This window comes from Thermoascus crustaceus, assembly GCF_041956765.1.
Source record: "Thermoascus crustaceus strain CBS 181.67 unplaced genomic scaffold VTN00scaffold_10, whole genome shotgun sequence".
NCBI lineage: Eukaryota > Fungi > Ascomycota > Eurotiomycetes > Eurotiales > Thermoascaceae > Thermoascus > Thermoascus crustaceus.
The window spans coordinates 690,636-717,309 of NW_027192536.1; the positions used below are offsets into that span (position 1 = coordinate 690,636).

General features: G+C 51.2%; 9 protein-coding genes across 9 annotated transcripts; 2 read left to right on the top strand and 7 right to left on the bottom strand.

Annotated features, from left to right (window-relative positions):
- Positions 1-637: 637 nt before the first annotated feature.
- On the bottom strand, positions 638-2,050 carry VTN00DRAFT_2591 (uncharacterized protein; the record flags this gene model as incomplete). Its single annotated transcript, XM_069428820.1, has 1 exon — positions 638-2,050. The coding sequence occupies one exon, from the start codon at positions 2,048-2,050 to the stop codon at positions 638-640; it is 1,413 nt and encodes a 470-aa protein (XP_069283637.1).
- Positions 2,051-3,383: 1,333 nt separating this feature from the next.
- Positions 3,384-4,243, bottom strand: VTN00DRAFT_2592 (uncharacterized protein; the record flags this gene model as incomplete). The annotated part of the gene is made up of 2 exons (XM_069428821.1): positions 3,384-3,751; positions 4,201-4,243. 2 exons carry the CDS (start codon positions 4,241-4,243, stop codon positions 3,384-3,386), a joined length of 411 nt encoding a protein of 136 aa, XP_069283638.1.
- A 5,816-nt stretch (positions 4,244-10,059) lies between these two features.
- On the bottom strand, positions 10,060-11,992 carry VTN00DRAFT_2593 (uncharacterized protein; the record flags this gene model as incomplete). The annotated part of the gene is made up of 7 exons (XM_069428822.1): positions 10,060-10,111; positions 10,180-10,360; positions 10,425-10,773; positions 10,833-11,252; positions 11,324-11,529; positions 11,583-11,678; positions 11,740-11,992. 7 exons carry the CDS (start codon positions 11,990-11,992, stop codon positions 10,060-10,062), a joined length of 1,557 nt encoding a protein of 518 aa, XP_069283639.1.
- A 2,466-nt stretch (positions 11,993-14,458) lies between these two features.
- VTN00DRAFT_2594 (uncharacterized protein) lies at positions 14,459-15,371 on the bottom strand (the record flags this gene model as incomplete). Its single annotated transcript, XM_069428823.1, has 2 exons — positions 14,459-15,135; positions 15,215-15,371. 2 exons carry the CDS (start codon positions 15,369-15,371, stop codon positions 14,459-14,461), a joined length of 834 nt encoding a protein of 277 aa, XP_069283640.1.
- A 558-nt stretch (positions 15,372-15,929) lies between these two features.
- Positions 15,930-16,634, bottom strand: VTN00DRAFT_2595 (uncharacterized protein; the record flags this gene model as incomplete). The annotated part of the gene is made up of 3 exons (XM_069428824.1): positions 15,930-16,232; positions 16,358-16,493; positions 16,603-16,634. 3 exons carry the CDS (start codon positions 16,632-16,634, stop codon positions 15,930-15,932), a joined length of 471 nt encoding a protein of 156 aa, XP_069283641.1.
- A 1,023-nt stretch (positions 16,635-17,657) lies between these two features.
- VTN00DRAFT_2596 (uncharacterized protein) lies at positions 17,658-19,334 on the bottom strand (the record flags this gene model as incomplete). Its single annotated transcript, XM_069428825.1, has 4 exons — positions 17,658-17,863; positions 17,921-18,923; positions 18,973-19,013; positions 19,076-19,334. The coding sequence occupies 4 exons, from the start codon at positions 19,332-19,334 to the stop codon at positions 17,658-17,660; spliced, it is 1,509 nt and encodes a 502-aa protein (XP_069283642.1).
- A 540-nt stretch (positions 19,335-19,874) lies between these two features.
- Positions 19,875-21,969, top strand: VTN00DRAFT_2597 (uncharacterized protein; the record flags this gene model as incomplete). The annotated part of the gene is made up of 4 exons (XM_069428826.1): positions 19,875-19,959; positions 20,013-20,128; positions 20,188-20,388; positions 20,440-21,969. 4 exons carry the CDS (start codon positions 19,875-19,877, stop codon positions 21,967-21,969), a joined length of 1,932 nt encoding a protein of 643 aa, XP_069283643.1.
- A 363-nt stretch (positions 21,970-22,332) lies between these two features.
- VTN00DRAFT_2598 (uncharacterized protein) lies at positions 22,333-22,823 on the bottom strand (the record flags this gene model as incomplete). Its single annotated transcript, XM_069428827.1, has 2 exons — positions 22,333-22,453; positions 22,525-22,823. The coding sequence occupies 2 exons, from the start codon at positions 22,821-22,823 to the stop codon at positions 22,333-22,335; spliced, it is 420 nt and encodes a 139-aa protein (XP_069283644.1).
- A 310-nt stretch (positions 22,824-23,133) lies between these two features.
- Positions 23,134-25,383, top strand: VTN00DRAFT_2599 (uncharacterized protein; the record flags this gene model as incomplete). Its single annotated transcript, XM_069428828.1, has 4 exons — positions 23,134-23,207; positions 23,267-24,264; positions 24,321-24,769; positions 24,823-25,383. 4 exons carry the CDS (start codon positions 23,134-23,136, stop codon positions 25,381-25,383), a joined length of 2,082 nt encoding a protein of 693 aa, XP_069283645.1.
- Between the last annotated feature and the right edge of the window lie 1,291 nt (positions 25,384-26,674).

A 26,674-nucleotide genomic window follows, 5' to 3' on the forward strand; every position in this document is an offset into this window, starting at 1 on the left:
GATGTACATGTCTCCGAGTGGAGAGCTTTGTTGTTCTGTTCTTGATATTTTATTTACTATACTATACCCACGTCGAGGCAAGATGTCATGGGATGATGGATAGGTAGATCTGCATTTCCGGCGTTTGGTTGAGCATTACAGTGGTGCTGTTACAAAAGTCGTTCCTATACTCCAGTGGAAAAGTCTTATTAAAATATTACCTCGACAAATCTACTTTCAGAAGAATACTCAAATGGATGGAAATTTTGTTCAAATCTATTAGGAACGTCTACTGACACGTATGTACGGGTATCTCAACATCAGAAGCCTCGAGGCTGACTAGGGAAAAAAAAAAAAAAAGAAAAAACTACAAAGAAAGTGGTATCACAGGCACCGCCCCATGCTGTAAAAATGCACATGCCGCCCCCCATGCTATGCAGTCGTGATTAAAAATACTTTTCTTCGCGGAAATATAGGGAAAAGACTCCTGTACACCTTCGTTCAGGGTCATGTCGTGTTCGTCTTCATGCGTCATCGCGATCAATGCGCCACGGGGTCAACCGACGGCCGCTTGCCATCGGAAACCTCGCAAGCATGGCGCCGAGGCAAATATGTAACAAGTTGAAAAGAAAGAGCTGGGTTGTGCTAGACAAGCAGCTCACCACACCGACGTCGAACGTTTCCTGAGCTTCAAGCAGTGCCATTTTGCTTTTCGATCGCAGCTCGCGCTGCTCAGTTTGCTGGCTGTGTTCCTCAGCCTGCTGCTGGAGATCACAAAATCCTTGTTTCCGTCGCCACCCATGTCAACGCGGGGCTTTTCGTGTTCGTCTGCTTCCTCTTCGTCTGGAAGATCCATCCGGAACCTCCTGACGCTGCCCTCATAGTTTCCCTTTCCATCTTTCCCTTCTTCAAAAAAGGGCACCCTTTCCTGCCCAGGCTGGCACCATTTTGGCGCGATCCGTCGCCAAAGGCCCCGTATGCCGCGACTCGAGCGATCGATCTTCTCATACTCACGCCTTCTGGTTGAGGGCGAGGTCCAGTCGATCACCGTTGCAGGCACTGGTTGGTAGGGTGGCTCGACATCCGGCTGTCCATTGCTCCTCCTACCGGCCTCATTCCCGTACACGGAGCCGATATCCGAGCCATCACGATCTGTACCCCGCTCTGATACAACGCTAGGAGAGTAGGGAGGGAAGTTTGGGGACATAGGGAACTGGGGCATGGATGGCGTGGAGGGCGCCGACAAAGGTGCAAGGCTCGTCCTTGCAACGCGAGACGTCGACGTCGAGTTCCCCTGGATGGAATAGTCCGATGAGAAACGGGATGTGCTAGCTTGCGGATCTCTAAAGTCGTGCAGAGAAGTTGTCTCATTAATCGCGCGTTGCTGAGGGTCACCCACGGCGAACCCACCCTCTTGGAAAAGTCGACAACAATCGCGATGCAGTAACAGCAAGTCTTCCCGCTTCTGTCGGGACATGAAACCATTGCTGGTTCGATGTGGATTCGACGATGACTGGCTGTAGGTTGCTGCACGGCTGGGCATCTGCAGAGAGCTGCGGCGACTCGCCCGATCAGACCGTCCAGCCGTGCTCCGGGACGTTGAACGGGGCCCCCGCTTCGAAGTCGAGGATGCGCGGGATCTCGTAGTCTTGCGCTTAGACCGTCGATGGGTTTCGACGTGACTGGATGCCGTATGTCTTGCCTTGACGGCCGGGGAAGACTCGTGCGTCAGGTCGGGCAGCTGAGAGTCATCGTGATGGTTGAAGCTGAACGTCGACGACGGGCTGCCAGGGACAGCCTCTTCGGCGTGAGAGCCAGCTTCCATGTCTATATGAGTGACTTCGAGGGGGGTATAGAAAGCCTCTGTATCTGAGACCGGGCCGTAGTAGGGAGAGAGAGTAGGGGAGGTTCCATCGGAGGTTGCGACAACGGTGATGCCCAGAGGCGATTTGGAGACGTCAGAGGAGTATGGAGGTGATTGCATACGGATGAAGGAGCAGTATGACGGGCCGGCTTGGTGGTCACAGGTGGCGCTGTCAAAACGCGGGTTGCATGTGAATGTACCTGTCATGCTGCGCGGATTGCACCTGGTTTAATTAAGAGGGGGACTGGTAGCTCAGCGCAGCAGGTGCAAAGCTCAGTCAAGAAAGCAAGGCACATGCAGTGTCCTTGTTCAAGACCCGTGTGCCAGCTGGCGCCAGTTAAAGGTTCTATATCTGGTCGGCAGGGATGGTCGGATAAGGCCTGCTTCTGTTCCAGAACCCTGGCTCTTCCCGGCAGTCTGACAGACGGCGATCGGCACAAGATGTCAGAACTCAATTCAGCACAATCAGCACCGCAATGCTGTCTTTGTCGGGGTTTATCACCGCAGGGGCGGTGCAGAACAGCTGCGCCTCACAGAGGACAAGTCCCGATAAGATTAGGGCTGAGCTAGTGGAGCGGATCAGTCACCAGGGCCCACGGGTCTCCACGCCGCCCACGGGAATGGCTGGACAACCCGCCAGGGGAAGGGCTGTAAACAGAAGAGAGAGGACGTCGAAAGGGCTGTTCACAGGCAAAAAAAAAGGTCAGAGATAACGGCGTGCAGGAATGACGTTGATCGCACACACGTGGGGAGAGGATCGGCCGTCCGGATTTTTGTCGTGGGAACAGGGAAAGGAGAGACGATCAACGCCTCGATTGCACACGGCAATGGAATGGAGGAGCCTGTCTCATGCCCACTGGTGGCGAGTCAAGGGAAGAGGAAGGGAACGTGATGGTGTCTGGTGACGGCAAGCACCAGCAACAACCAGCTCGCAGACGGTAGAAAAAACGCCTGCAGCTGGGAGACACGGGCTATATACCGACATGCTAAGACGGGTAGTGATAGCGCCCCGCGTCGTGCCTCTCTCCATGACTCCATCCACCACCGCTCTTCCAGGCACGGACTCGACACATCCAGGGTCCAGACGTGTTGCCGCCGGCCTGGTCGAGGATCCTCCGCCGGTCGGATCAGGTCTACATACTACTGGGCGTTAGTGAAGCACGGGCGTTTCGCCGCGCAAACATGGCTTCAGGGACCCCTTGAGTCGACAACCAGCGGATGGCAACCAGCCTGAGGCCTCTGTGACAACCCACCATGTTGGAGAACCCCGGGCAGACGGACAGAGCATGGCGGGTTGTGGACCGGTGATTTGTGCTTGTCTCGGCCGTTCTGCTCGATCGTCGTCACGATCGTCATGTGTCCAGCATTCCAAATTTCCAAGAAAACCAAGAGGGAAAACCGGAAGGAATCAGCCAACCATGACTGGGATGGCTCTGCAACAGCCGCAGACTCTGTCACGCAAGGGCCAAAGTTAGCAGCAGAGGCGTCTGTGTTTTTTTTTCTTTGCTTCAAGCGGCACACACCGCCTTTCGTCCTAGGCCTAACCCAAAACCGGCGTCTGCCCTTTTTTTTCCAATTTCTCTTCCTTTCGTGCGTCCTCCATGGGGAAATGCGTCTCCAGGATACGGTGTTCATCTGCTCCCAGCAGTCCCACCGCTCGACCCAGCATCTCCAGTCTCCAGCGGTGACTCTGACCGGCTTCACGAACATTCTTTGCATCTTCCCAACGAAACACCAGCCACTCCACCCTGCGCCACAGTGCTGAGCGCCATCTGGCGGGGTCTGACCCCGTCGAGCTGGCCGCGATTCGTCCCGCGAGTGTTCGTTCAGCTGCTGCGGGGCCCGCTGGCGGGCCGGCAGCCGTCCAAGCTGACTGGCCAGGATCGTTCTCCGCCAACTGCCCTTCTGCTAAGGCATCCAATCAGGGGCACATCGTGTTCTCCAAAACGACAGAACCTGCGCCAGAAGTCAGGAACAGAATGAAGAATTGTTGAGTGATCTGGATCCCCACTCAACGCAATGCTTGGTAAGGTCAGGGGAACGGTGTCAAGGTCCAGCTGGTGACCGTCTGGAGGACAGACCGCTATGGCGGACGTGCATCCACGCGGATAGGTTCCCCGTGCCAATCAGTCTCGGGTAGTCCCGCCGTCAACGGTGGTTGAACTGCTTCTTGCTGTATCTGGAGGAGATCCTGATCCCAAAGGCAGGGATGTACACGATCGACATACAAAAGTTCCGACGGGCCGACCGCCCACGACAAGTATCGGTGAGGGAACCCTTGGCGGTCTAACCTGGACTTGTCTACTACTAACTAGATAAGCGACGGAACACTAGAATTGACCGGAAAACTTCTTCACCATCGCGACCATTCTCCTGGGAATTATTGAATCTGATCAGCATCTTTCGGATGACGCCTCCGGATCCTCCGTGCTTGTTGGGTCTTCTGGTCGCGTGTCATGCGTGGTTCACATCCGTGCTGACATTCGCCATGTCTCCAACCTTAAGGGATCCTTGGTGTGCACCGTAGGCAGTACGGAGTACTTTTTACACAACGCAGATATCTCTCGCTTCGCAATCTCAACATTTCACCCCTTTCTTTCTCCTGCCAGATCGATCCGGCGCCCCGGTCCGATACTATGCTCGGCTCACAAGAGATGGATACCTCCTACAGGATCTATTGTTCCAGACAATACTCAATTCTTCCAAGATCCGCATACGTGTCCACTGTCCGTGCTCCGTTCCGACTCCCCAGCCTCCGGGAGTCTCTAGTAGGCTTCTAGAAGGAATTGAGAACCCCCGCGGATGGAGCACGTCAGTCCATAGGAGAGGGCAATGGTTCGCATATGCACATTGCACAATTAGACACATGGTACTATTAAGTGTCCCTGGAGCTAGTCGTGGAAGAACTACTGCGCACCTTGTACTCCGGAGGAGTTGGTAACTACGCAGATCTGACCTGGTCAGGATTTTCTGGTTTTCTTCTGGAAGACTCGAAGTCGGCTATGGGACTAGAGCAATACCTAGGCACTGCGTAAGGAGTACCTAGATAGCCCATTGCGTACTGTGTACTATTCTCCGCTACAAGGTACCCTCTTTGGGTCCATGTAGTGGGCGTTATTCCTCTCTTACCTAGGTCTACCTGCGGCACCCCAACCAAAATCCGCCGTCACCCGTGGTCAATAGAATAGACTATGGAAGACATGCAGATCTATCCGTAGTAGCCCCTACCTTCTACTCCGTACGGAGTACACAGTACGGAGTACGGAGTAAGGTTGTTCTGGAAGAGTACCGAAGTAAGCAAAGCAAGAAACGCTTGGTCCAACGCTGAAGCTTGGGCAAGGTAAGTACGGAGACTCGCCGACACGTGGATTGCGCGACTGATCGGCATAGTTACCCCTGAATAGAATCTGAGTATAATAGTAAGGAAAGGGAACAAGATGTGAGGTTCCATAAATGAGAGCTGACACCCCGCCCCGTGTTGTGCATGTACATGCACTCTGCACTTTATCTTCTGAACCTGAGGTGTGACGTTCCCTTTTTCCTATGTCTGTATGTACATGTACACAGTACTGCTATAGCTCTCTTCCGTTGCCTTGGCCCTAATTTTTTCTGGGATCCGAAACTCGCATTGTATCATATTGATTCAGTTCTGCTCTGGATACTGTAAAAAATGCGCCGTGCTAAGATACTAATAAGGTATCTGTGCAAAGCTGAATTGATGCCCAGTTGCTGTAAACGTCTAATATGATGTCACTCGATGATATTGTAGACCCTCTCACATGAGAGAGGGAAAACTGGAAATGATACTATGAAGTTGCCAGATAGATTAGTCGGTTTGGTAGGTAGCTATTCAACATTACCTTGCTAGATAGATGTCTTATCTATCTAGAAATTTAAATTTTGAAATGCTAGGATGGTGATGTGTATGTAATTATGAATGAAGTGTATGTACTATATTCAGAGAGTAGGTACTAGACACGGACACAGTGCATTATATTATATCATATCATACTTGGTTGCAGGACAGCACATGGCATATCAATTGTAAGGGTATGAGTACTGTGCTGTATGGACTTAAGCCTGCGCCCAGATTATATATATATAGTTCTCGATTCGATTATCTTCTCTCTATCAAGGACGTTGATAGTAATGGGAATTTTATTGGCTTGTTTTTTTTCCTTTTTTTTGTTCTCCTTGGATTTTTAACCATGTTTATTTGATTGTTGTCGAGCCAGCGTTGCTTTACTAGCCGTGAGATAGGTAAGCGTTCTGTGGGAACCCCTAAAAAAAAAAGGTAATACATGGCCGAGGACTGCAAATTTTGAACACTGAGGCTCTCATCTCAGCACCTGGCGCGATAAAATTGACGGCCCGAAGTATTTATTCAGATATATGCTGTAACTACCTGAAATTCATACAAAAAAAAATTCTTTGTAGCTTATTGGGGAATCAGACTTGCGACTTCTGCGGGTTGGGTTGGCACCTTTTCTTCAACCCAACCCGAACCTGTTGTGGGTTATTATGGCGGGCTGATATTGATACCTATGAGATTTTAACTTAACCCAACCTAACTTTTGAATGTCATTACTTGCTGAGGTAAATTTAACTTAATTTAACTTAAGCTAGGAATAATCTTCATTAATAGTATAATCAGGTTGGGTTTTGTGGGTTGGGGAGTTTTTTTAACCCAACCCGTCGCGCAACGGGTTGCCACTTGACAGAATTATAACCTAACCCAACCCAATCCACTTGCGGGTTGGGTTAACATGTCTAGCTGGAATAAAGCCATGGCCAAACAAACAGTAAACCTCCAGATCCTGCACGACAGCAGGAAGATCATCGCACAGCCTGTCCATGTTGAGACGGGACCAAGCATGCATATGGTAATAAAGTGTGAAGAAAGAAAGAAAGAATGAATGGATGACATCACCAAATGTCTGGCTGAGCATTTCTTTGTTCATATTAATCATGTTGCGATTGTTTAGATCTACTGCATCGACGACTGAATGGACTTGCCGAATATGTAATAAGAGAGATATGAAAAGCGGAGTGGCTTCCATTCTACATCTCCAGACACATCCTTTGTTCTCTTTACCTTCACTACTCAAATCGATTCGGATTCATTTTCGACTGGGGTTACCCTGCATTTTACGCTGCCCGGGATGGTTACTTCCTGGTATAGTCATGCAGATGACGAGGCGTTTATATGTCTCTATTTAATGTACTGTACTTGTGGATTGCCATTTGACGCTTCATCGAGAACGACTGGGCCCCTCGAAAGGCTATATGATAGGGCTCTTTAAATGACTCTCACAGTAGAGACTTCGATGAAACATCTTCTTTTCACCGGTGCATGATTGATGTGGGTGTTTCAGAAACAGATTCCTCTGAAAGAAGTTGTACAAGAGAGAAAGGTCTAACTATTTCCCTTCAGCTTTTTAGGGACCTAGGCACAATTTTACCCCTGCCTTTGGGGCGTAAAAATAATCCGAGCTCGTACGCGGTAGCTCTTTACGTTTGCACCAGGACGGTTTCCAGAGTTTTCAACGCTGGAGAAACTATAGTGGGTTCACCACGCCTCCTGGAACAGTGGGACTGTTGCAACTGGTATGTAGTCCTGACCTAAAGAGTCGCTTCATCACTCACCCTGCACTGATGGGAGTTAGGCCTGATAACCTTCTGGTTCCATGACGTTGTCTCCGCTGGATAATCGCAGACGCGCTGCCTGGCCTCTTCAAAGTACAAAAATCTAGGACAAGAAGCAACTGTCGGCGGCAGAACAGTGGGAGTGTACAAAGTTTATCCTCCTGATCGATCCACTTCCTCGTGTGAACTCCCGCTCATCATCATCTTCCATCCAATGACGTAGTTCTTTAGCCTGGATTGGATGTTCCATTCCCGGGTCTGCGCCAGATGATATGATACCCCAGATCATCACGTTCTTCATCCTGGAGGATGTCTACCACTAATGGCTGCACCGCTTCCTGTTGTGATCTGAGCGCGACCCTTCGTCAGTTCCAGGCAATCAACACACACTCGGGTTATGATTTTCCCCTGAAGTTTGAGACGCTGGATTCCCTTTTGGGGCGGTGCGGATTGGCATGATGATCGGTCTCATCGGTACTTCGGGGGAAATTACTCAAGCTCATTCAGATACCGGGTTGACAAGTTTTATTTATTCTCCATTAATCTCCTTTTTTTTTAATATCAGATACCTTCGGCTCAGGTTGGCTGAAAAACTTCAAGTCTTGATGGGAACCGTAGCTGGACCAGAGGTAGGCGAGAAGAGAAGAGCAAAGAAACAGCAGGAATGGCAGGCTCAGCAGCAATCTCGGGCCTCTAACAATTAATTACTGGCATTGCTAAGGATCTTTTGATAGGGTTTATTCTTGGGATGTTCATATCTGTCTGGATGTTTGAGTAACCTCAATCATGCAAACAAAGCATTGTCATATCCAATTTGATGAAAAGAGGATGGGCTCTGAAGATACTTCTGAGACATCTCATCCTAATGATTGAGAAGTGCCTCAAAAGAGAGAGGGGCATTCATCCAAGTGAGAAGCCAGCGTCCTCTGGCTCTAAATAATGCATGTATTGCATTGCACCTGCTGATATTGACCGCAAGCTCGACTGCATCCAATGGCTCATAGATTCATCACCACCAAGAGAGAAATGGAGCTCGACGGAGACAAGAAGCGTTGGCTCTATGATTTGGATTTGTTCATCAGTTGTCAATGGTGCAGAAATCTCTTCTTGCCCGGACCATCCATCCTCTCTCTGCCTTGAATGGTTGACTCTGTGTCGCCCGCGACATAAATGATTAATCTCTGACTTTCTGCTCTAAAACAGTCCATTATCTATGGCCTTTACGATCCGATCGATAATCCATCCTACATACCCCTCCTTCGCAAAGACCTCGAGTCAGGAACGCCACCCGAGGAATGCTGCACATGCCTTGATAAAATGCCTTTATTTATTGGACAGTTTTTCTCAAGGAGTCAGCAAGACTGAATCTGTCAGACAGCATTTCCATCCATAGAAAAGCATTGAAAACATACACCTTCTGCAATGGCACCATGGTGCCAAGAGGCTCTTGGGCTTGCGTTCCTCAGCACGCCACATAGCTTTATGCTGGGTATTATGAAAACCCAAGGAGTCGCAACGGACGCCGTTACAGGCCCTCCTCGAGTCCAGACTCAGCACCGGGGTCAAACTCCGGAGACAACAGAAGGGAGGCATTGACCGATATTACCCCGCATTTCCCATCTTGGAGAATGGGGAAGCAGGCTTGGTAAGTTAATTGGCAGGCCTATGTTTCCTGCGCAACTTGTCCATCGTCTGTTGGGTACTTACTGCACATGTACGCAAAATGAATACAAAGTCAGTTAAATTAGAGTCTTTGGGAACTCTCATGCTTTCATGTCTGTTGATTTCTATATTTAAACCCACTTGAAATGCGCGAACCCCAATGCAAGAGTGTGGGGATCAGGGAAATCGATCAATTTTCAGGACCTGAGGAGAAGGTTACCAGCAGGAATGGTAGGGAAAGGGAAGATTGGTCTCTGGAGGGAAGGCACTGGTTGAGTTGGACGTTGGGTATTCATTGTTAGTGTGGATATGCAAAGTCTCGAGGTTTGGATTGGACAAGGAAAGGAGGAATCAAAGCACGCCACCCGACGTAGTTACAGACTCCTCGAAACAATTGCGGAGGACATGGAAAATTAAATTGGATGGGTAGAGGGCAATGAGAGAAACGAAGGGGGGGGGACGGGGGAGGTTTATATTTATCAAAAGCCCCAGCGAGATCGGGGAGGGGAGGGTAAATGAGGAATACCTCGTGTCCCCTCTACATCCTCTACATGGCATGGCCAACCGCCTGCTTGCAAGACCCGTACCGGGAGTTCTAAGATCTCGAAAGGGTAAGCATGCAGCAACGAGAGCCTCCGACCCGACCGAGAGATCTGGGTGGCTTGGCAGATCTACTGGAAGAGTACGGAGTTATGTACATACTGTACGGAAGTTTCGTAAGTGTTGTCTCTTACATTCATCAGTTATGTTAAAGGAGTAAGCTATCAAATATCAACAATAAAGAGCCTCATTTCAGCCATTGATTAACAAGAGATATAAACGGCTACTTTCCTCGGGCCGGCCCGAGTCATAACTGCTATCCACTCACGCCGCCAACTTTTACTCATAATCAGATATCATCATAACCTCTACAGTGTATAAACAAACTCATGGTTCTCCATATCCGTCAAATCGAGCCACCTAAAATCGGCAAATCAGTATTCAACGATGTTCTGTAGTCAAACTTTAGATCCGGAGGATTGACATACTCCTGGTTCTCCAGTTTCACGTACTCCGGAGAGGCCCTTATCCGGGCCTTCTTCGCGTTCTGCCGGCGGTACCACCACCAGATGAAGTACAGGTCCATCAGGCAGGCGCCCCAGCAGACGATGATGGTGATCTCGGCGGGGACGTACCGCGGTGCGTCCTTGGGGCGGAAAGTCTGCGGGCCTGTTTTCAGTGTCAGCAAAATGCGTCCATCCAACACCATGCAAAGTACTCCAGGAGCGCATACCAATGATATTACCAGCACAGTAACCGATCAAGTAGAGCGCTGCGACGGTCGTCTTTTTCGTGTAGCCGGCAACGTTGGATGAGATGAGAGAAAGGAGGGCAACGAAGGGGCATGGGCTTGCTTGCGTCAAGTAGTATCCGATCAAGCGGCCGACGTTGTTATGCAAGGGCAGAGCAACGATGAGGATCATCCCAACGATGGAGGACAACATGCCACCAGAGCTGAAGAGAATTCGTTGCCCGAAGCGGTCACCGAGGTAGCCGTTTAGCACGAGCGCGATGACCTCCACAGCACCACCTGGCACTCCATACAGCAGACTCTGTTGTTCTGTGTAGCCAAAGCCGACAATCTGCGGGAATCAGGTCAGTGAGATGGGGCCTCAGAGGGTACGAAGGAGAAGGAGCTTACCAGTTGACTGAAGAAGTTGCTGACGCCGCCGTTGGGAATATCCGCTACCAGAGCGAAGAAAAAGAAAGCCCACGTCATTGGATCCGTCAGCGCCTCCTTCAACTGATACATCTTGAAGTGCTTGTTCCCGATTCCCTGCTGGTTGACACGGACCCGCGCAACGGCGAGGATCCGATCTTCCTCTTTGAGCCAACGCGCGTTCAGCTGATTATCCGGAATGAGATAATAAAAATATACTCCAAGGGAAACGGTCAACAAGCCGGTGACAAGAAAGATAATCTTCCAGGGCTCGATGGCGGAACCATGTCTCTCGGTCCCAACTGCGATACCGTACGCAACCAGGCCTCCAAAGATCTGACCCCAACCGTTGAAACTGAACCAAATGCCGACACGGCTTCCTTGCTCGTTCTTCGTATACCACTGAAGTGACTCGTTAGAGCGCACGACCTATAGACCTTCCGACAATGGTTAATCCAAAAGAGGGAACTAACCTGGGAGGTGAGAAGAGCGAAGCCAGGCGTCACAGCAGCCTCGAAAACGCCGAGGAAGAATCGAATGGCAACCGCTCCAGGGAAATTGTGAACCGCTGCAAAGCAGGTAAGGACAGTTCCCCATACGACGATGCAGAAAGCGGAATATTTCCCGAGCGGCATGCGCTGGAGCAGGTAGCCAGTAGGATACTCCCATGCCAGATAGCCTATGCCTCCGTTAACTCCCAGGTCTTGAATCGCACGACTGTTCTCAGCCTACCAAAGTAGAACATGCTGCCCAGCCACTGATAGTCATTGCCCTTAAGACCGATGTCAGGCTTCAGTCCCATAATGCTAGCGTACGACAGGGTCGTCTCTAGAGTCACAATCCGTCAGAATGCACACAAATTCATCAACTGCAATGGAGAAAGTCATACTGTCGAGATAATTCATCCCATATACAACGCACATAAGTGGCATTAGGTGCCAGTCGATAATCTTCAATAATCTTTTGTTTGTTGCCTCGTCTATCGTAATCGCCTCTCCATCGATCCCCGAGAAAGCTTTCATCGCCTCGTCCGCATCATGGGAATGCTCGAGGATCTTGGAATCCGCATGCTTGCGCGGTAGGCTGTCCTTCTCCACGTCTTCCGTGGGAGGCACAGGGGCCTTTTCGTCGACTGTCGCCATGGCTGAAGCTCCTGTCTTCAATTTCGCACCACTCCGGCGTCTCTTCTTTTATCGCCGTCTCGAGAGACAGGCCAGAGCAATTTGTAGGGAAGAACGCCAATGGTCTGAACTGCCGGCAGCTGTCCTCCAATGGTGCAACAAGGATGGATAGGTGTCAGCAATGAGATACTGAGAGGGTGAGGATGACTTATACGTTCCACCGACTCTGAACACGGCAGGGTTGTCCAGGTCGCAGGCGGTCCCTTTCTAAGCCGCGGGTCTGTTATCTAGAGCGATCTGAGCCCACCTTATCGTCGGCCGATCTTGAGGGGAAAGCTCCGCGATAAACAGCCGTAGCTTTTTGTACGGAGACTAATCATGCAGTTCTGAGAAAGAGATAGTTCATGTTCCACTCTTCACCTTGTCTGGCAGGCGTCTCCATCTCCCAGAAAACTGCAAAGAGTGTGATTGCACCATCGGCTCCCCTCGTCTTGCATCTCGAGATCTGTCATTGTTATTCGACTTCGGTCATTGAAGCGAGCGGGAGGCGCGTGCGGAGGAGAGGAGATCCTTTCCCTCCCAGGACGGATTAGGCAGGTCGACGCCCCGATCGGGATCCATAGACGTGTAATCGCCATCTGTCCAACCCTGCGATCCGTCTTACAGGCCACGAGCTGGTGCTAGTCCTTAGCACGGCCGCGGACAAATAGGCCGTCAATGAGAGGGAGCGATGCAACATGTCGGATTCCGCTTGGAGCTGCAGAAGGCCAGAAAGCTGCAAACTCCATCGTCAGCTTCCCGAGCGGGTTAGATAGACTAAGAGCTTTGCAGAAAGTTGAGCTGCATCGGTAATTCCAATCGTGACTCCATAGTACCTCAATAGCCCGTGCTGCTCTGATCGCATGTAGGGGACTTTCACATACGGCGGGTCAGTTATAACAAAAGCCATCCCTATCAAGTCCACAGGTCCACACAATCGGCAGAGTCGGTATGCTCTGTCCTCAGCTCCGTACACAGTAGACGGCCAGGTCAAACGGAAGGCTGAAGGATCAACGTAGTACAGCCGTAGATGGAGTACATGCGACAGTGGGGTACGGGAGCAGGTAACCCACAGACGTTAAGATGTCCATACACTGCGCTAAGGGCCACACGACCGCTGGCGGCCAGACCTGATGCCACGGAGAGCTCCACTCCCTGATAACAGAGGGAGCCGGGCCACTGAACGTAATGATAATAGGAATCTTCGGCATTTCATAGCGATGGCCTATCGCCGGATATATTAAACGTGAATAACCCCGCGGCTCAAGCCGCTGCCAAGTTGATGGATGCCTCAAAGCCATTGTTTTTATGATTGCGGCGTCAATTGCCAAGCCTTTTGGCAGCTTAGCACAAGCCTCTTGTTGTCTTGATCTTTGGGCTGCTTATCGTTGATAAGCACACTTCTCTTTGAAGAATAGGATCTTGGCTAGATAACAGCATACCGGGCATGTTGCATTTGTTTCAACACAAGCAATAATGTCAGGCATTATTAGGATATCTTCGAAAAAAAAAATAGTTCTATTATCAACAATGATGACCATCTGTCTGTTTCCTATCTGCGATTTTGCTATTCAAGAACTGGACTTGATCTTGGCTTGTATATGTAAATCTGACTCCCAAGGATGTCCTGCAGCCAGTACCATAGTAGGTTCGAAGCCCTTTCACCAACCCAGAAACAGAACAAAGCCTCCCCCAGCCCACATACGACAACTCCCAGAATCGCCTAGTCCAACCCCTGTCGCCCATAGCAACATCACAAATCTCACTGTTGCCCCCCTGGGGATTGTGACCTTGGACTATGAGGTGACATGCATTGTGAACATGTACCACACCTAACAGACTTCTATGACAAGGTACATAACAGTATTTACTTTATCTTGAATGTAACAGCTCCTTCAGCACCTCACAATATGGCCTCCAGAACTGGTCTAGTCACGGTGTTCTGTTGCCTGTGGCAACATAATGAATTTCACTGTTGGTCCTCTGGGGGTGTGATGGTGGTAAGGGCAGGCACTGGCATGCATATGTAGGTACCTAGGTACCTGGTATGCGGGGTCTATCTGTCAGGTGCATGGTCACTCTTAAGTTATAACATGTCCTGTATCCTTCTCTCACCAGAAATATCACCCATTGAATAAATAATGACGAGGCTATATTTAGATCATGGCTGGAGTGGAACCATCTATATTCATTTGTAGAGCCCTGAGCAGCTGACCTCGATCGATCGGATCTGTGTTCTGCTTTTTTGTGCAGTACCTGGCCCTCGACAGAGGATGGAGTAGAACTACTACTGTACAAGTACTAGTCACCTGGCACTGTAGCTGATTAGAGGTTCCCGGTCATCGGTGCACGATGGACAATAAGTCAGGCCCATCATCCTATCAATCATGCGTTACAAATATCAAACAGAATCAAAATACAGAAGAGTACAGATCTAGTCTTCCACGCCTACTGCGCCCCCACTCTAGCCAAATACGCCTCCCACCCCTCCTGCTGGTACCGCTTCGCAGCCTCCACAGGATCCGGCGCGGCGTAGATACCGCGTCCAGCGATGATGAAATCCGCCCCCCTCGCGATCGCCGACTGCGGCGTCTGGTACTGCTGGCCCAGCTTGTCCCCCTTCGACGAGAGATTCACGCCCGTCGTGAACACGACGAAATCCTCATCTTCAGATCTGGACGAGTTCTCCGACCGCACGTCCGTCAGGGACCGCGTCGACACAAAACCCATGACGAAGTTCTTGTACTTCCGCGCGTAGTCGACGGAGCGGGTCGTGTACTCGCCTGTGGCGAGGGATCCCTTGGAGGTCATCTCCGCGAGGATGAGCAGCCCCCTCTCCGGGCCGTACGGGAAGTCCGGGGCCGAGGCGGTCTGCGCGAGAGCCTCGACGATGCCCTCACCGGGGAGGATGCTGCAGTTGATGATGTGCGCCCATTCCGAGATCCTGAGGACGCCGCCGTGGTACTGTTTCTGGACGGTGTTGCCGATGTCGATGAACTTGCGGTCCTCGAAGATGAGGAAGTTGTGCTTCTCGGCGAGGGTCTTGAGGCCGGCGATGGTGGCTTCGCTGAAGTCGGAGAGGATGTCGATGTGCGTTTTGATCACGGCGATGTGAGGCCCGAGGCCTGTGCGGAGAATAATAATATCATGGTCAGCTATTGGAAGATCTGCGGTGAAGAAATGATCGTCGTTCGTTAAACGTACGGTCAGCTAGGTCCAGAAGCTCCTTGGTGGTCGTGACATCGGCGGAGACGGTCACATTCGTCTTCTTAGCCTCCGCAATCTCGAAGAGCCTTCTCACGAGGGCATTAGGGTGCTTTTGCGCACGAGCGCCGTAGGTCGATCGCGACGTAGAAGACATGATCGTGTGATGGAGGGGCAACCGCGGGGAAGAGGAGGGGTCGGAAAACAAGAAAGATTGAGAATTATCGTTTCACCAACTCCGCTCCAGGAACAGGTCAGAGACTGCTGCACTTGGCGAGGATGCGATTAGACTCCGTCAGTGCTCCCCCCCTCCGCAGCAATTGCAAGTTGGTACAGAGTTGTAGTGACTTCTTGAGTCGAAAAATCCGAAAATCCATGAATGCGGGATGCTGCCCCACATGATTGGATGGTAGCTCCCGGCGGGGAGGGCCAGATCCGGAGCTCCAAAGTAGCTGAGTTTCCTGCTCCGTAAAGATTCATGAACTTCTATTTTAGAGATATTATTATTATTATTATTATTATTGGAATAAATGTCTTGCATACGAAAGCGCTCTTGCGGTGGCGTCATCTCCAATCAATGCGAAGAATCCCGCCGGCAGGAGTGCTCTGCAATCTAGTGACAATAACATGGTCGCAATGGCGAGAGGACAACTAAGTCAGCGGTCAATAATATACTATTTCAGAATTGCACATAGAATCATCTCTTATTTTGACATTAAAAGCCCAGCGTCGCCGAGCTAATCAAGTCCCGCCCAACACCAAACACGCTCATCCCCCACAGCGCTCCCTGGCAGAGCCAAAACGTCGCTCCCAGCATCCTTCCCTTCCCCTGAGGCTTGCCAGAGTACACGTATCCGTACAGGAAGAGCACCCTCGAGATCAACCACGCCGCGCCCACGGCCGTCGCGGCAGTCGGGTACTTCAGACCGGCAACCAGGGTGAAGAGCATCGTCTGCGGTGCGTTCTCGAGGAAGTTGGAGTGGGCGCGCTGGGCGCAGTTGAATTGCTCGGCCTTGGGCTGTACAAGAACAATTTCTGTTAGTAGCTGTTTGAGCCATATGCGTACAAAACAGCCCAATTGGAAAATTCGAGTCCCATAGAAGAACCTCGATGTTAGACTGCTCGAAAGAGATGGATACTCACGTTCGACTTGCACTGTTCTATCGTCGCATAGCTGTGAGGGTAAGGAACCTTCGCCTCCTTGCGAAGACCGGTGGTGATACTGCCATGGACGAAACCAAGCACGGGAATCGCTCCAAGGGCAACGGCGATGACGGCACTGTCGTACAATGCAAGCGTTACTATATTCTGCATCCTATCCAAGGCCCCCTGTAATCGTGCCCCAAAGAGCGCGGGACAGCCTCTTGGTCCATCCAGCAAAAACTCACCCGTAGTTCTCTGGGACCGTGATAGTGGCCATTTTGCGATATCTCCTGAAAGTGGGAAGATCTCGATTAAAGCAAGGTTTCAAAGGCGACCGGTCTGTGAGCAAAAGGAGCCAGGCGGAGAACTCGGTGATGCAAGCTGTCTCCCGAGAGCACGGGCAGCTTCCTAGGTTTCAGATGAAGAACACAAGGTGATTTCCGAACAATATAAGCGTAGAAAAAAGTGCAAGTCCTAAAGAATTGAAAGCGTAAAACGTGGACTCAACACAGATCAACTCAGCACAACAAGCAGCTCCTGAGTAGTTATATTACTGCACTCTATGGTCCCCAAAGGCCAGCTCATACAGTCTCGGGGTTCGGAGTCCCCAACGCGTCGGAGCTTTTAAACTATCCGAATGGACCGCTTTCTCCCGCTTTCTCCGCACGGCTTTGGATCTGGACGATTTCGTCCGAACAGTAGAACCCCATGGCTGCATATGGAAGGCAATTCCTGGGAAGAAGCATCTGGAACTCGACATATAAGGAAACTCCCCTGACAGTCCAGATGCATGGTCAGCTCCGTCATATATGGCATCGTATTCTCATGGGCGTCATCAAACGTATGAAGTACCATCACCGAAGAAGCGTCGTTCTGAAACCGAATCTTTCCAAAAGACGAGATGCAAGGGAATGAGGGCTACGACCGGCCTTTTTATAGTAGCGGGTGGCTAGTCTCATGTTATGACCGGGGCTTTCGGATTAGTATGAGCAGTATTGTCGCCAAATTGCGCCAGTGATCACTCCTCCTATTGGATGTAAAGATCGAGATAATTTGCCCTTTTCAACCGTGTTATTGCTGTGACAAGTCCTACAGCGACAGAAGAAGATAACCGCTAAAATCGAACCTGCTTAAGCGTTGAAACCGTCTGCTGTCTTTGAGCGGGTACACTGTCTAGAAGCGAAATACATCACTGGACACTTTCGACGCATTTATCACATATAGGTATATAGTCAATATTGCTGAATATTCCAAAAAAGTGTGCCCGAAGCCTATTCACAGTCATAGAATAGACCTCCAGCTAGGTCTGTATCTTGCTAACGCTGCCGTACTTTGCCTGCCATGCGAAAAAGTATAGCAACGCACCCAAAGGCTGACCTACAAGACAGAAACTGATCCAGAAGATAGAATTTCCAATGACTCTGCCAGCTGGATCGTCCCTTTTCTCCAATGGAAGGGTGACCGCAATGAGAGGCAGTTGGAACATCATACCCGCAAATGCGACGCCTAGACACCATGTCAGTTCAGGACACTGGAATAGAAGGGCGAGGAAGTTCAAAATACCAATTAGGTTATGAGTCGGGATGCCCACTAGCATCTCGTGGAGAATGGCTGAGAACGTAAACACCACCAGACTTGCAGCAAAAGGGCTCCAGCCCCTCCCAACCAAGGGGGAGAAGATATGTCTCTTCATGAAGAGATACACCGGTTTATTCCAGGATCGCCAGTATATGCCAACGCTAGAGCTATTCCACCAATCGGAGTAGAATTCGCGGTCCCCAAAGCGCATCAGCTCTGCCAGCGCATTGAGCAATGACTGGAAGAAAGCAAAGAATCCTGCAAGCCAAATGACCAAGGAGATCGTGGAAAGCTTCATAATCCTTTCTACTATCGACGCAAGATCCAGGACCGCGATTTTATCCAAGGAATTTCGAAGGACAGGGGCAGCGTACTGAGCTGAGAGAAGCCACATAACAACAGACAACCCGAGAAACTCGAAGACACGTTTAACAACAAACTCCCAGCGGATGTGTGACGTCCGAGGATACACTGGTTGGTAAACCAATGTAGGAGCTAGCCAGAAATATGTTAGGTTTCCAAGAGTGATATTCTGCGGATATGGACATGACGAATATATCTCCGGAAGATTGGATTGTGTGGATGGATAAAGCATTGCATGGCGGAGATCGCGGTTGGTAAAAGCGTAGGAGCAGTTCTTCAGCCACACAATGATCGCATGGAGTTCACAAAGCGTTCCAATACCTGGATGATGGATATAGTAGTATACGACAAAGTTAGTGACGAAAAGACACAGGGTAGCGTTTATAGTATGGGCGAACGCGGTGAAACGCCAGGTTGACCGGTAAGCCTTTTGCTCCTGCTCGTCCTGTTCAGCGGGTATATCTTTCTTCCTACGCCCAACGGTTCCTTTCACTTGCTGCGCAGCAATCCACTCAATTATATAAGCGACGAACAGATGGCATGGTACGAGGGCGAAGAGGATAGAACCGAGGAGGAGGTCTTGCTTTCGGTAATCGTGGCATCGGACACAAATAAGGACCCCATACTGGGACGCTGTCAGTATCATCTGCAGACGTTTATGATGAACCACCGACTTTCATGAAATTCTCGACAATCAGACGCAAATTCATGAAAACTGTTTGTCGAAGTTAGGATCCGTAAACGACCGGGAGTACCAGCGAGGATTGGGGATTGTACTTAGAACAATAACCATGAGATTCCGGAAACCGATAAAACTAGGAGTCACAGTCGAGTCTCGACTGAGACAGGAGTTCCTGAGCTGCGAGTGGTAAGCAGCAACATGTCGATACTTGCTCCTTGTCGCCGCCGCTCGAGATTGCGGAGCTCCGTCGGCAGGGGATGAGGAGCTCTCGGGCGTTGCTCCACTGGGTGAGTTCCTGTCGGCCTGCACAGCATCATGACCGGTGCTGACTGCTTTTTCTATGACATCTGTCATCCTGAGAAGCAACTCCAGGCCGTCTAGATAAGGAGAAAAAACACGAAGAACTGCACGTGGCAATGCCTAGGTGAGCCGATAGGGAAAACCAGAAAGGGATCGTCCGGAGTGCACGGTCACTCAATGGCTAAACCAGCACGAGGAAGGGGAAGCAGAGAAGAGAGACAACCCACCGCCATTCCATTTATCATCGTGAGAGGCGATGCATGGGGACGAGGGGGAGAGAGAGCAGCAGCATGGCGGGGCTGGCGAGCACGGCAGCAGCGTTGAGAGCTACGGCCTCGAGCTTGCAAGGATCTCGGCGCGTTGACAGCTGTTCGGCCAATGACAGCCGCCGCGTCGGACAACCATGGAGGAGCCTGCACTTTGTCCGCTTTCTCTCAACGCCGACAACGCCGCATGCATGCCATGAACCGGCCTCTTAGCTTCATTTTCTGCGACAAGGAGCTTCATGCTGATACTCTTGTCATGGTTGCGAAGCTGACCCTCCTTCGGTGATTCATCTGCGACTCTGGGACAAGCTCCTGCGACGGCGTTGCAATGGAGGAAATCACCGCTGACTCCCAGTATGCTGGGAGGCCCATGAGGGCCTACGAGGGCGGCATCGTGGGCCCTCGACGACCTCGTATGGTCCTCTCGCCAATGCGCTCATAGCAGGTTATTCTGACAGCTTTGTAGGACCGGTCACCGACTACGGTTCGTCGATGGTACAATGGATGAGCACGCGACGGCCACGGTACAAAGGAGCTCACAGGATGGAGACGGAGAGGCCTAGCGCAAGCTATACCGTGGATGTGAGTAAATTTTATACAGGCGCAAGGTTTTCGAGAACAGGTTTACTGATTTCCGCCAGATGCTTCCTCCCCTAGCAAGAATCCACTCTCCCGCCGATACTATCCCCGTGCGACATCTGCATCAGTCGATTGGAAAGTCGAAAAAGCCAATTACCGTTGTCAGATGGACTCCAGAAGGCAGACGGCTGTTGACGGGTGGCCATACTGGAGAATTTATGTTATGGAACGGGACTGCGTTCAACTTCGAGACTGTCATGGATGTGCGTCTGGCTTATATGACTTCACTTGTTCGTTGCTGATTTTATATTCAGGCGCACTACGACCAGTTTCAAGCAGGTGTTACCGCGGCAGCCTGGTCACATAGCCATGACTGGTTGATATCGGGAGGACAGAAAGGCGATGTCAAATACTGGCGACCGAATTTCAACAACGTAGAGACCGTCGATGATGCACACCACGACGCGGTCCGGGATCTGGCATGGTCTCCCAGTGATACTAAATTCCTGTCTGCATCTGATGATACGACTTTGAAGATATTTGACTTTACAGCCCGTATGTGCGACACTGTTCTCACCGGCCATAACTGGGATATAAAATCGTGCGATTGGCACCCAACAAAAGGACTCTTGGTCTCTGGGTCCAAGGACCATCAGGTCAAGTTCTGGGACCCTCGAACAGGACGATGCCTAACTACACTCCACAGCCACAAAAACACTGTGACTACGACCAGGTTTTCTCGGGTAAACAACAACCTCCTTGCGACTTCCTCACGTGATCAGACCGCGAGGGTGTTCGACCTCCGAATGATGCGCGACATCTGTATACTCCGAGGCCATGAGAAGCCAATTTCGTCTTTAACATGGCATCCCATTCACGGCTCGTTGATCTCCACTGGCAGCGAGGACGGGTCGTTGTACCACTACCTTCTTGACGAACCTAATCTACCACCGGGACACGTTCCTACCATTGCCCCCTATGATAGCCCAGACCCCGGAAGTACTCCCGCGCAAGTTATTTATCCGGCTCACCGCATTCAATATGCTCATAGCTCTACTATATGGTCACTAGATTGGCATCCTCTGGGTCATATTCTTGCCTCGGGCTCGAAGGATAATTTTACACGATTCTGGTCTCGAGCCAGGCCAGGAGAGACAAGCTATATGAAAGACAGATTTCATATTGGAGAAGAGGCAGCAGAGGCGCAGGGAACCTGGAACCGGGGATTCGGAAGACGCCAGATGCGCGAAGAAGAGGAGCAGGAGCTGCAAGACGAGGCAGAAGGACTCGTAGATCAGAAGAAGTCTGCAGCGCAACCTACCCTCCCTGGAATACAAGGTCCTCCCCCTCCAAGCACTTCTGCGGCGGATACCAGCGGTACGCAAGGTGTGATACCAGGCATCGGGACTGCTCAACCTCCACCACCGACATCCGGATTACCCACATCCATGCCTCACATGGATCCCAGTCGCTTGGCAGCAATGCTTTCCAACCCGTTGCCTCAGCAAGGTGGTCCCCCACAAAATGGTGGCCTGCCTGGGTTCTCTATGCCACCAGGGTTGTCGGGTGCGCCGGCACCAAACATCAACCTAGCGGAACTGCAGAAGCAGCTCCTCTCTGGGGGAATTCAGCTGCCACAGCACTTTGCCCCTCAGAATTCTACACCCAATACGGGTATGGCACCTTCAACCATGTCCGGAGGGATACCCGGCCTTCAAAGCAGTGCTTTCGATGGTGGATCCAGTGAAGATAGTTTCGATGTTCGAAAGCGAGGACCGTTACCCAGCCAGTACGATAGCCTGAAGGAAGAGCAACGCAGAGGAAACTGGCGCAATGGTAGGTAGTTTGTGCGAGCAGTCTTCAATCACAGATGGGATATTCTGCGTACGATGTCGTGGTGTTGTGTTCAAAATCTGGCGTTCGAGGTTTCACATTTCACTTTGCATGAAGCATAGCTCAAGTTTCTCGACGGGAGATCTGGGTAGTTTCTTATGCCATATGCCTGGGTAACTTGGCTCTTTTATGTTATGTTAAGCCACTGCCTGTGCGCGTGGCTTCAGCGGATTTTAGGGGCGGTGTTTGATCTCTTTCACAGGCTAGGAGCCTGTGGAGTCGTTTAATCTTCGTGCCACGGTTGTGTAAAGAGTAGAATCATTGCAGACAGTTGAATGACACCTTGAAAACGTATTGCTCTTTTATATTCGGTCTTAAAGACCGCCTTGGGTCGGGAAGCTTGACAGTATCAGTACGAGGACGTTGACCCCTGCCCAGATCAATGGAATCCATGTCGACATCATGAAGTTCCCAGCCTCGTAGACAGCGCCTAGGCTACTCTCGTAGATCAGAACCTGAAGCCTAGCATTTACCTAATTGACCAAACATGGGATAAGAAGACTCACACTAGCCCGACCACGCTCCCAGCCAGGAGAGCTTCCAGGCCGCCCATGACCCCAAACACCAGCGGCGTGGGCCAGACGACCCGCCAGTTGCGCCATTGCATAACAACCGCGCAAGCGGCCGCAGCCAGGTGCACGCCACCGAAGAGAATCAGAGTCCAATAGAGTGTAAAGCGCCATATGTCACTTGTGTAGTAGAGGTAGTATGCCTCACCGTTACCACTTGTCCTTGCACGGACAGGGTCGTAGAGCGATGGGAATGACGGGACGTGGTAGTCAACGGGAACGCGGTTACTCGACATTGTCCTGGCTACACCTGTTCATTTGCGCATTGGGACTAGAATAATAGAGCCAAACAACTCAGTGAGGGCTCATTTTTAATATGAAGGAACGAACATGAGTATTAATCTGGTGTATTAGGAGGTGCCCAGCTGTTGTTGTAGATGGCCGGCGGCATCAACAGGGACGTGCTTGTTTGTCATGTTTGCCCGCATGCGAGCTACCTCGGCTGGGGCTGATCTGGGGCTGCCCGCGGGCTGTTGATCCGATGTATGGGGTCGAGGACTATGACCTCTCCTCCATGCTGTGTATCGTCGACGCCCGTTGCCCCTGATGGCGACCGAACGTTCCCTAGCAACCCTCCTGCGGTCGCTTCAGACCGCTACGGAGCTTGAAGATGTCTACGCGTGAGAAAAGATCCCTCACCGAAGATGGATTCATCGACCGCAAACTGACCGGAGCGCAGATTACTCCCGACGATAACCAGCCTCCTCTCGCTGCTCACGAATCCTCTCAACGTGACCCTCCTTTCTTCGAGCTTGTTGACCTGTCACGCGTTATGGGAGAACAGGGTGGACCTGCAGGCTTGCCGCCGGGTCATCAGCGTGTTCAACACGGCCGCCATCACGATCTTGCAGAATGAGGCGAGAGATGAACCGAGGACGCCATATCCGAGGCGGAGAGGACTCGACCGGGAATCGTGGGTGAAGGCCGTTGTCAACGGTGCAGATGATAAATCGCCACGGTATAGGCATCTGCTGCTGCTCGCCGGGGTCTTGATTGGATTCGAGGGTCAGGACAGGCAGGGGCTGCCGTCGCATATTCGGTCGAAGCTCGAATCCGCTCTGGTGGAGGCTACGCAGCTGGCTTTAAATGATCTGCAACCATCTGACGGTATTGACGGATATTGCATAACGATGGTTCTGAACTATACGTTCGAGCTTCTGTCGGATTTCGAAAGGAGCCAGCTCGACTATGACCGTCTGCTGCCGCTGCTGGTCCGCACGACATTCTTCTCCGAGGAAGGACTGGAGGGCGGATACTTCTTGGGCACGATCGACCGTGACGTTGTTGAAGTTCCCGGCAAGAAGTTTAAATGGTCAGCTCAGTCTCCGACGTATATCCATACGACCGTGATAACCACCAGACCCCTCATCTCCTCTCTTGGGCCGCTGTCGCGGCTTATTGCTCACTCACTAGAGAACGCCCGTGACCCGGAATTGGTCTCTGGTGTTGTGGACTCCCTTGCTGATTTCGTTCGCACGTTGATGGTTCAATGGCGGCAGAACAAGTTATCAGAGGTCGATGTTTCCGAGGAAGCAGAGTTCTTCGATGGAGAGTCGTTGAAGACGACCATTCCTGCTCTTTGGAGGTTGCTCAGAACATGCATGTTTTCAGTGATCATCATCCTCCGGGCTGTTCTGGGAAGAGTCCTCAACGACCCCGCGCTTGCTTCTGGCAGAAGTAAGTCTTGTCATGGCTATAGCGTGTATAGAGTTCGTCCTACTGACTACATCCAGGCGCGCCATTCTTATCGATACAAACACTCCATATTCTTCGAAATCTCTACTTTGTCTCATCTCGACTCGGCCAGAATGCCTCGTCGCAGTACACGTTCGTAAATCTCACCGCTATAGATATCCTGTCACAATATCCAGACCTCGCAGAGAATTTCGTGAGGAACATCAAGCCCAGTAAGATGGGTCAAATTCCTGAACGTCCACTGGAGAGATGCCTCGATCTCTTCTTTTTGAATACTGTGGAACATTTCACGCTCGTTCTATCTCCGAAATCAAATGAGGAGCTTCTCATGTCAGCCGCACTACCATACCTCGCGAAGGGAGGGGACAATCGCCTCCTAGAGATCTTCGAGGCCGCACATAGCGTGGTCCTTGCGGTGCTCGCCTCGCCAAAGAGCGCGGAGTTGGCAGCGAAACATCTGCCATACTACATCGAGAACCTCTTTGCAGTATGCTTATCTCCCCGTCAGATTTTGATGGTAGTTATTTACATTCTCCGCAGGTATTCCCACAGAACCTCTCCGCCCGCCAATTCCGACTCGCCTTCAAGACCGTCATGCAAATCACGGCTCCCCCCTCGCCACTCGCAAACAGCCAACCCCTTTTACCCTCCATCCTCCTCGAACTCGTCCACAACCGCGCTTACCACGCATCCACGGAGCCCCTACCTCCATCTCCCCCGGCACCGGGAGCACCAGAGCTAACCATCCAGCCCCCACCCCTCTCTGAGCAAGCCGTCCTGACCCTCGCCCTGATCGACAGCCTCTGCTTCCTCCGCGTCGACGACCTGGAGGAATGGCTTCCGCTGACAGCGCGTCTGATCAACGCGATCCAGGACCCCGAGATGCGCAACGCCTGCGTCGAGCGGTTCTGGGACGCGCTAAGCAGCGGCGAGATGGATGTCGAGCGGGCGCATTTCTGCGTCACGTGGTGGAGCACGAGGGGTGGGAGGGAGCTCGTGCTGTTTGGTGCTGAGGAAGGCGCAGCGCCGGAGAGTCAGGCTGCAGATGGACCGTATATGAGTGGTGCCGTAGGGGCTGTTCCGCCGGAGAGTAAGCTCTAACGGAACTTAGAACGGGATGGGCGATTTGATGTTGGAATGAGGTTCATGCATGTACTGTACATGTATTGGGTATTTAATGATGAATTCCTGGCTCCAGTAGCTGTTTCTATACCCATCTAATCTTGATGACGCGCGACATTGACCTGAATCAAACCTACAAACTTCTGGCAGGATCCCAGATAGATAGCATATAAATGTCGGATTTACTTATTGTAATATGGTATGGATCAGTTTCAATTTCCAATTCAGGCTCATTAACTTAGCTACCTAAATAACATAAGTCTGTGAAGTGAATGAAGTCGATGAAATTACTTCGAGGGACAACACCCCGGACCTGCCGGGACCATGCCAGCTCGATTCGTTTCGATTCGATCCTATATCCATAGTGACCAACCAACAAACCAACCAAGAAACCAGCTAATGTGAAATTTTTTGGCAATTTTCCGATTATACTCATCCTTTTTTTTCCCCCGAGAAGTAGGATCAGGATCAAGAGTAAGTACCTAGCCTAGCCCTAGCCTAACCTATCTCCCGACCCATCTCCATCTCGACCTCTGCGACAGTTTCCAACACCGTCTCCCTCGCTGTCACAGACTTAGTAGGAGGCGTGGTAGAAGTAATAGTAGGCGTTGCAGTCGCTGTAGTAGCTGTTCCTACTCCTCCTCCTCCCCCAAATATCCTAGTCCAGAACCCGGATCCGCTGCTCACGCGTCTGCTGAAATTGTTGCTATTCCTGTCGTTGTCGGTGGTGATCTTGCTGTTGTCGGGACTAGATCCAGACCCAGATCCAGACTTAGATCTGCTCCTATCCCTCACGAGTTCTTTCTCAATCTCCTCTTCTTCCTGTTCTTCCTCGATTTCAACAGGGGAGTAGGTAATGATACCAGTATCGATACCGAAGAAAGATAATGAAGATGAGGAGGAGGAGGAGGAGGAGGAGCTGCTCCGATTACGGTTCCGGTTACGTGTATAGTCTTCTTCGAGGAGACGAGGGAAGGAGTCGTACCCTTCTGTCGGTGGGATGAGGGTGTCAGTGTGGCGTGTGTGACGGACGCTGCTGCGGCGGCGGTGTTGGTGTTTCTTCTGTGTGTCTTCCTTGGGTGGTGATGACGGGTTTGGGTTTGGTTTTGATTTCGAGTTCTGGTTTGAGGTTGAGCTTGTTCTTGATTTCTGTCTCGGGTTTGCCCGGCCGTGGACACTTCCTGGTCTGGAAGAGACTCGAGCAGGTGTGCTCTGGCCGGTATTGGTACCGGAACCTGTATCGGGAGTTGAAGAATCAGAAGCAGAATCG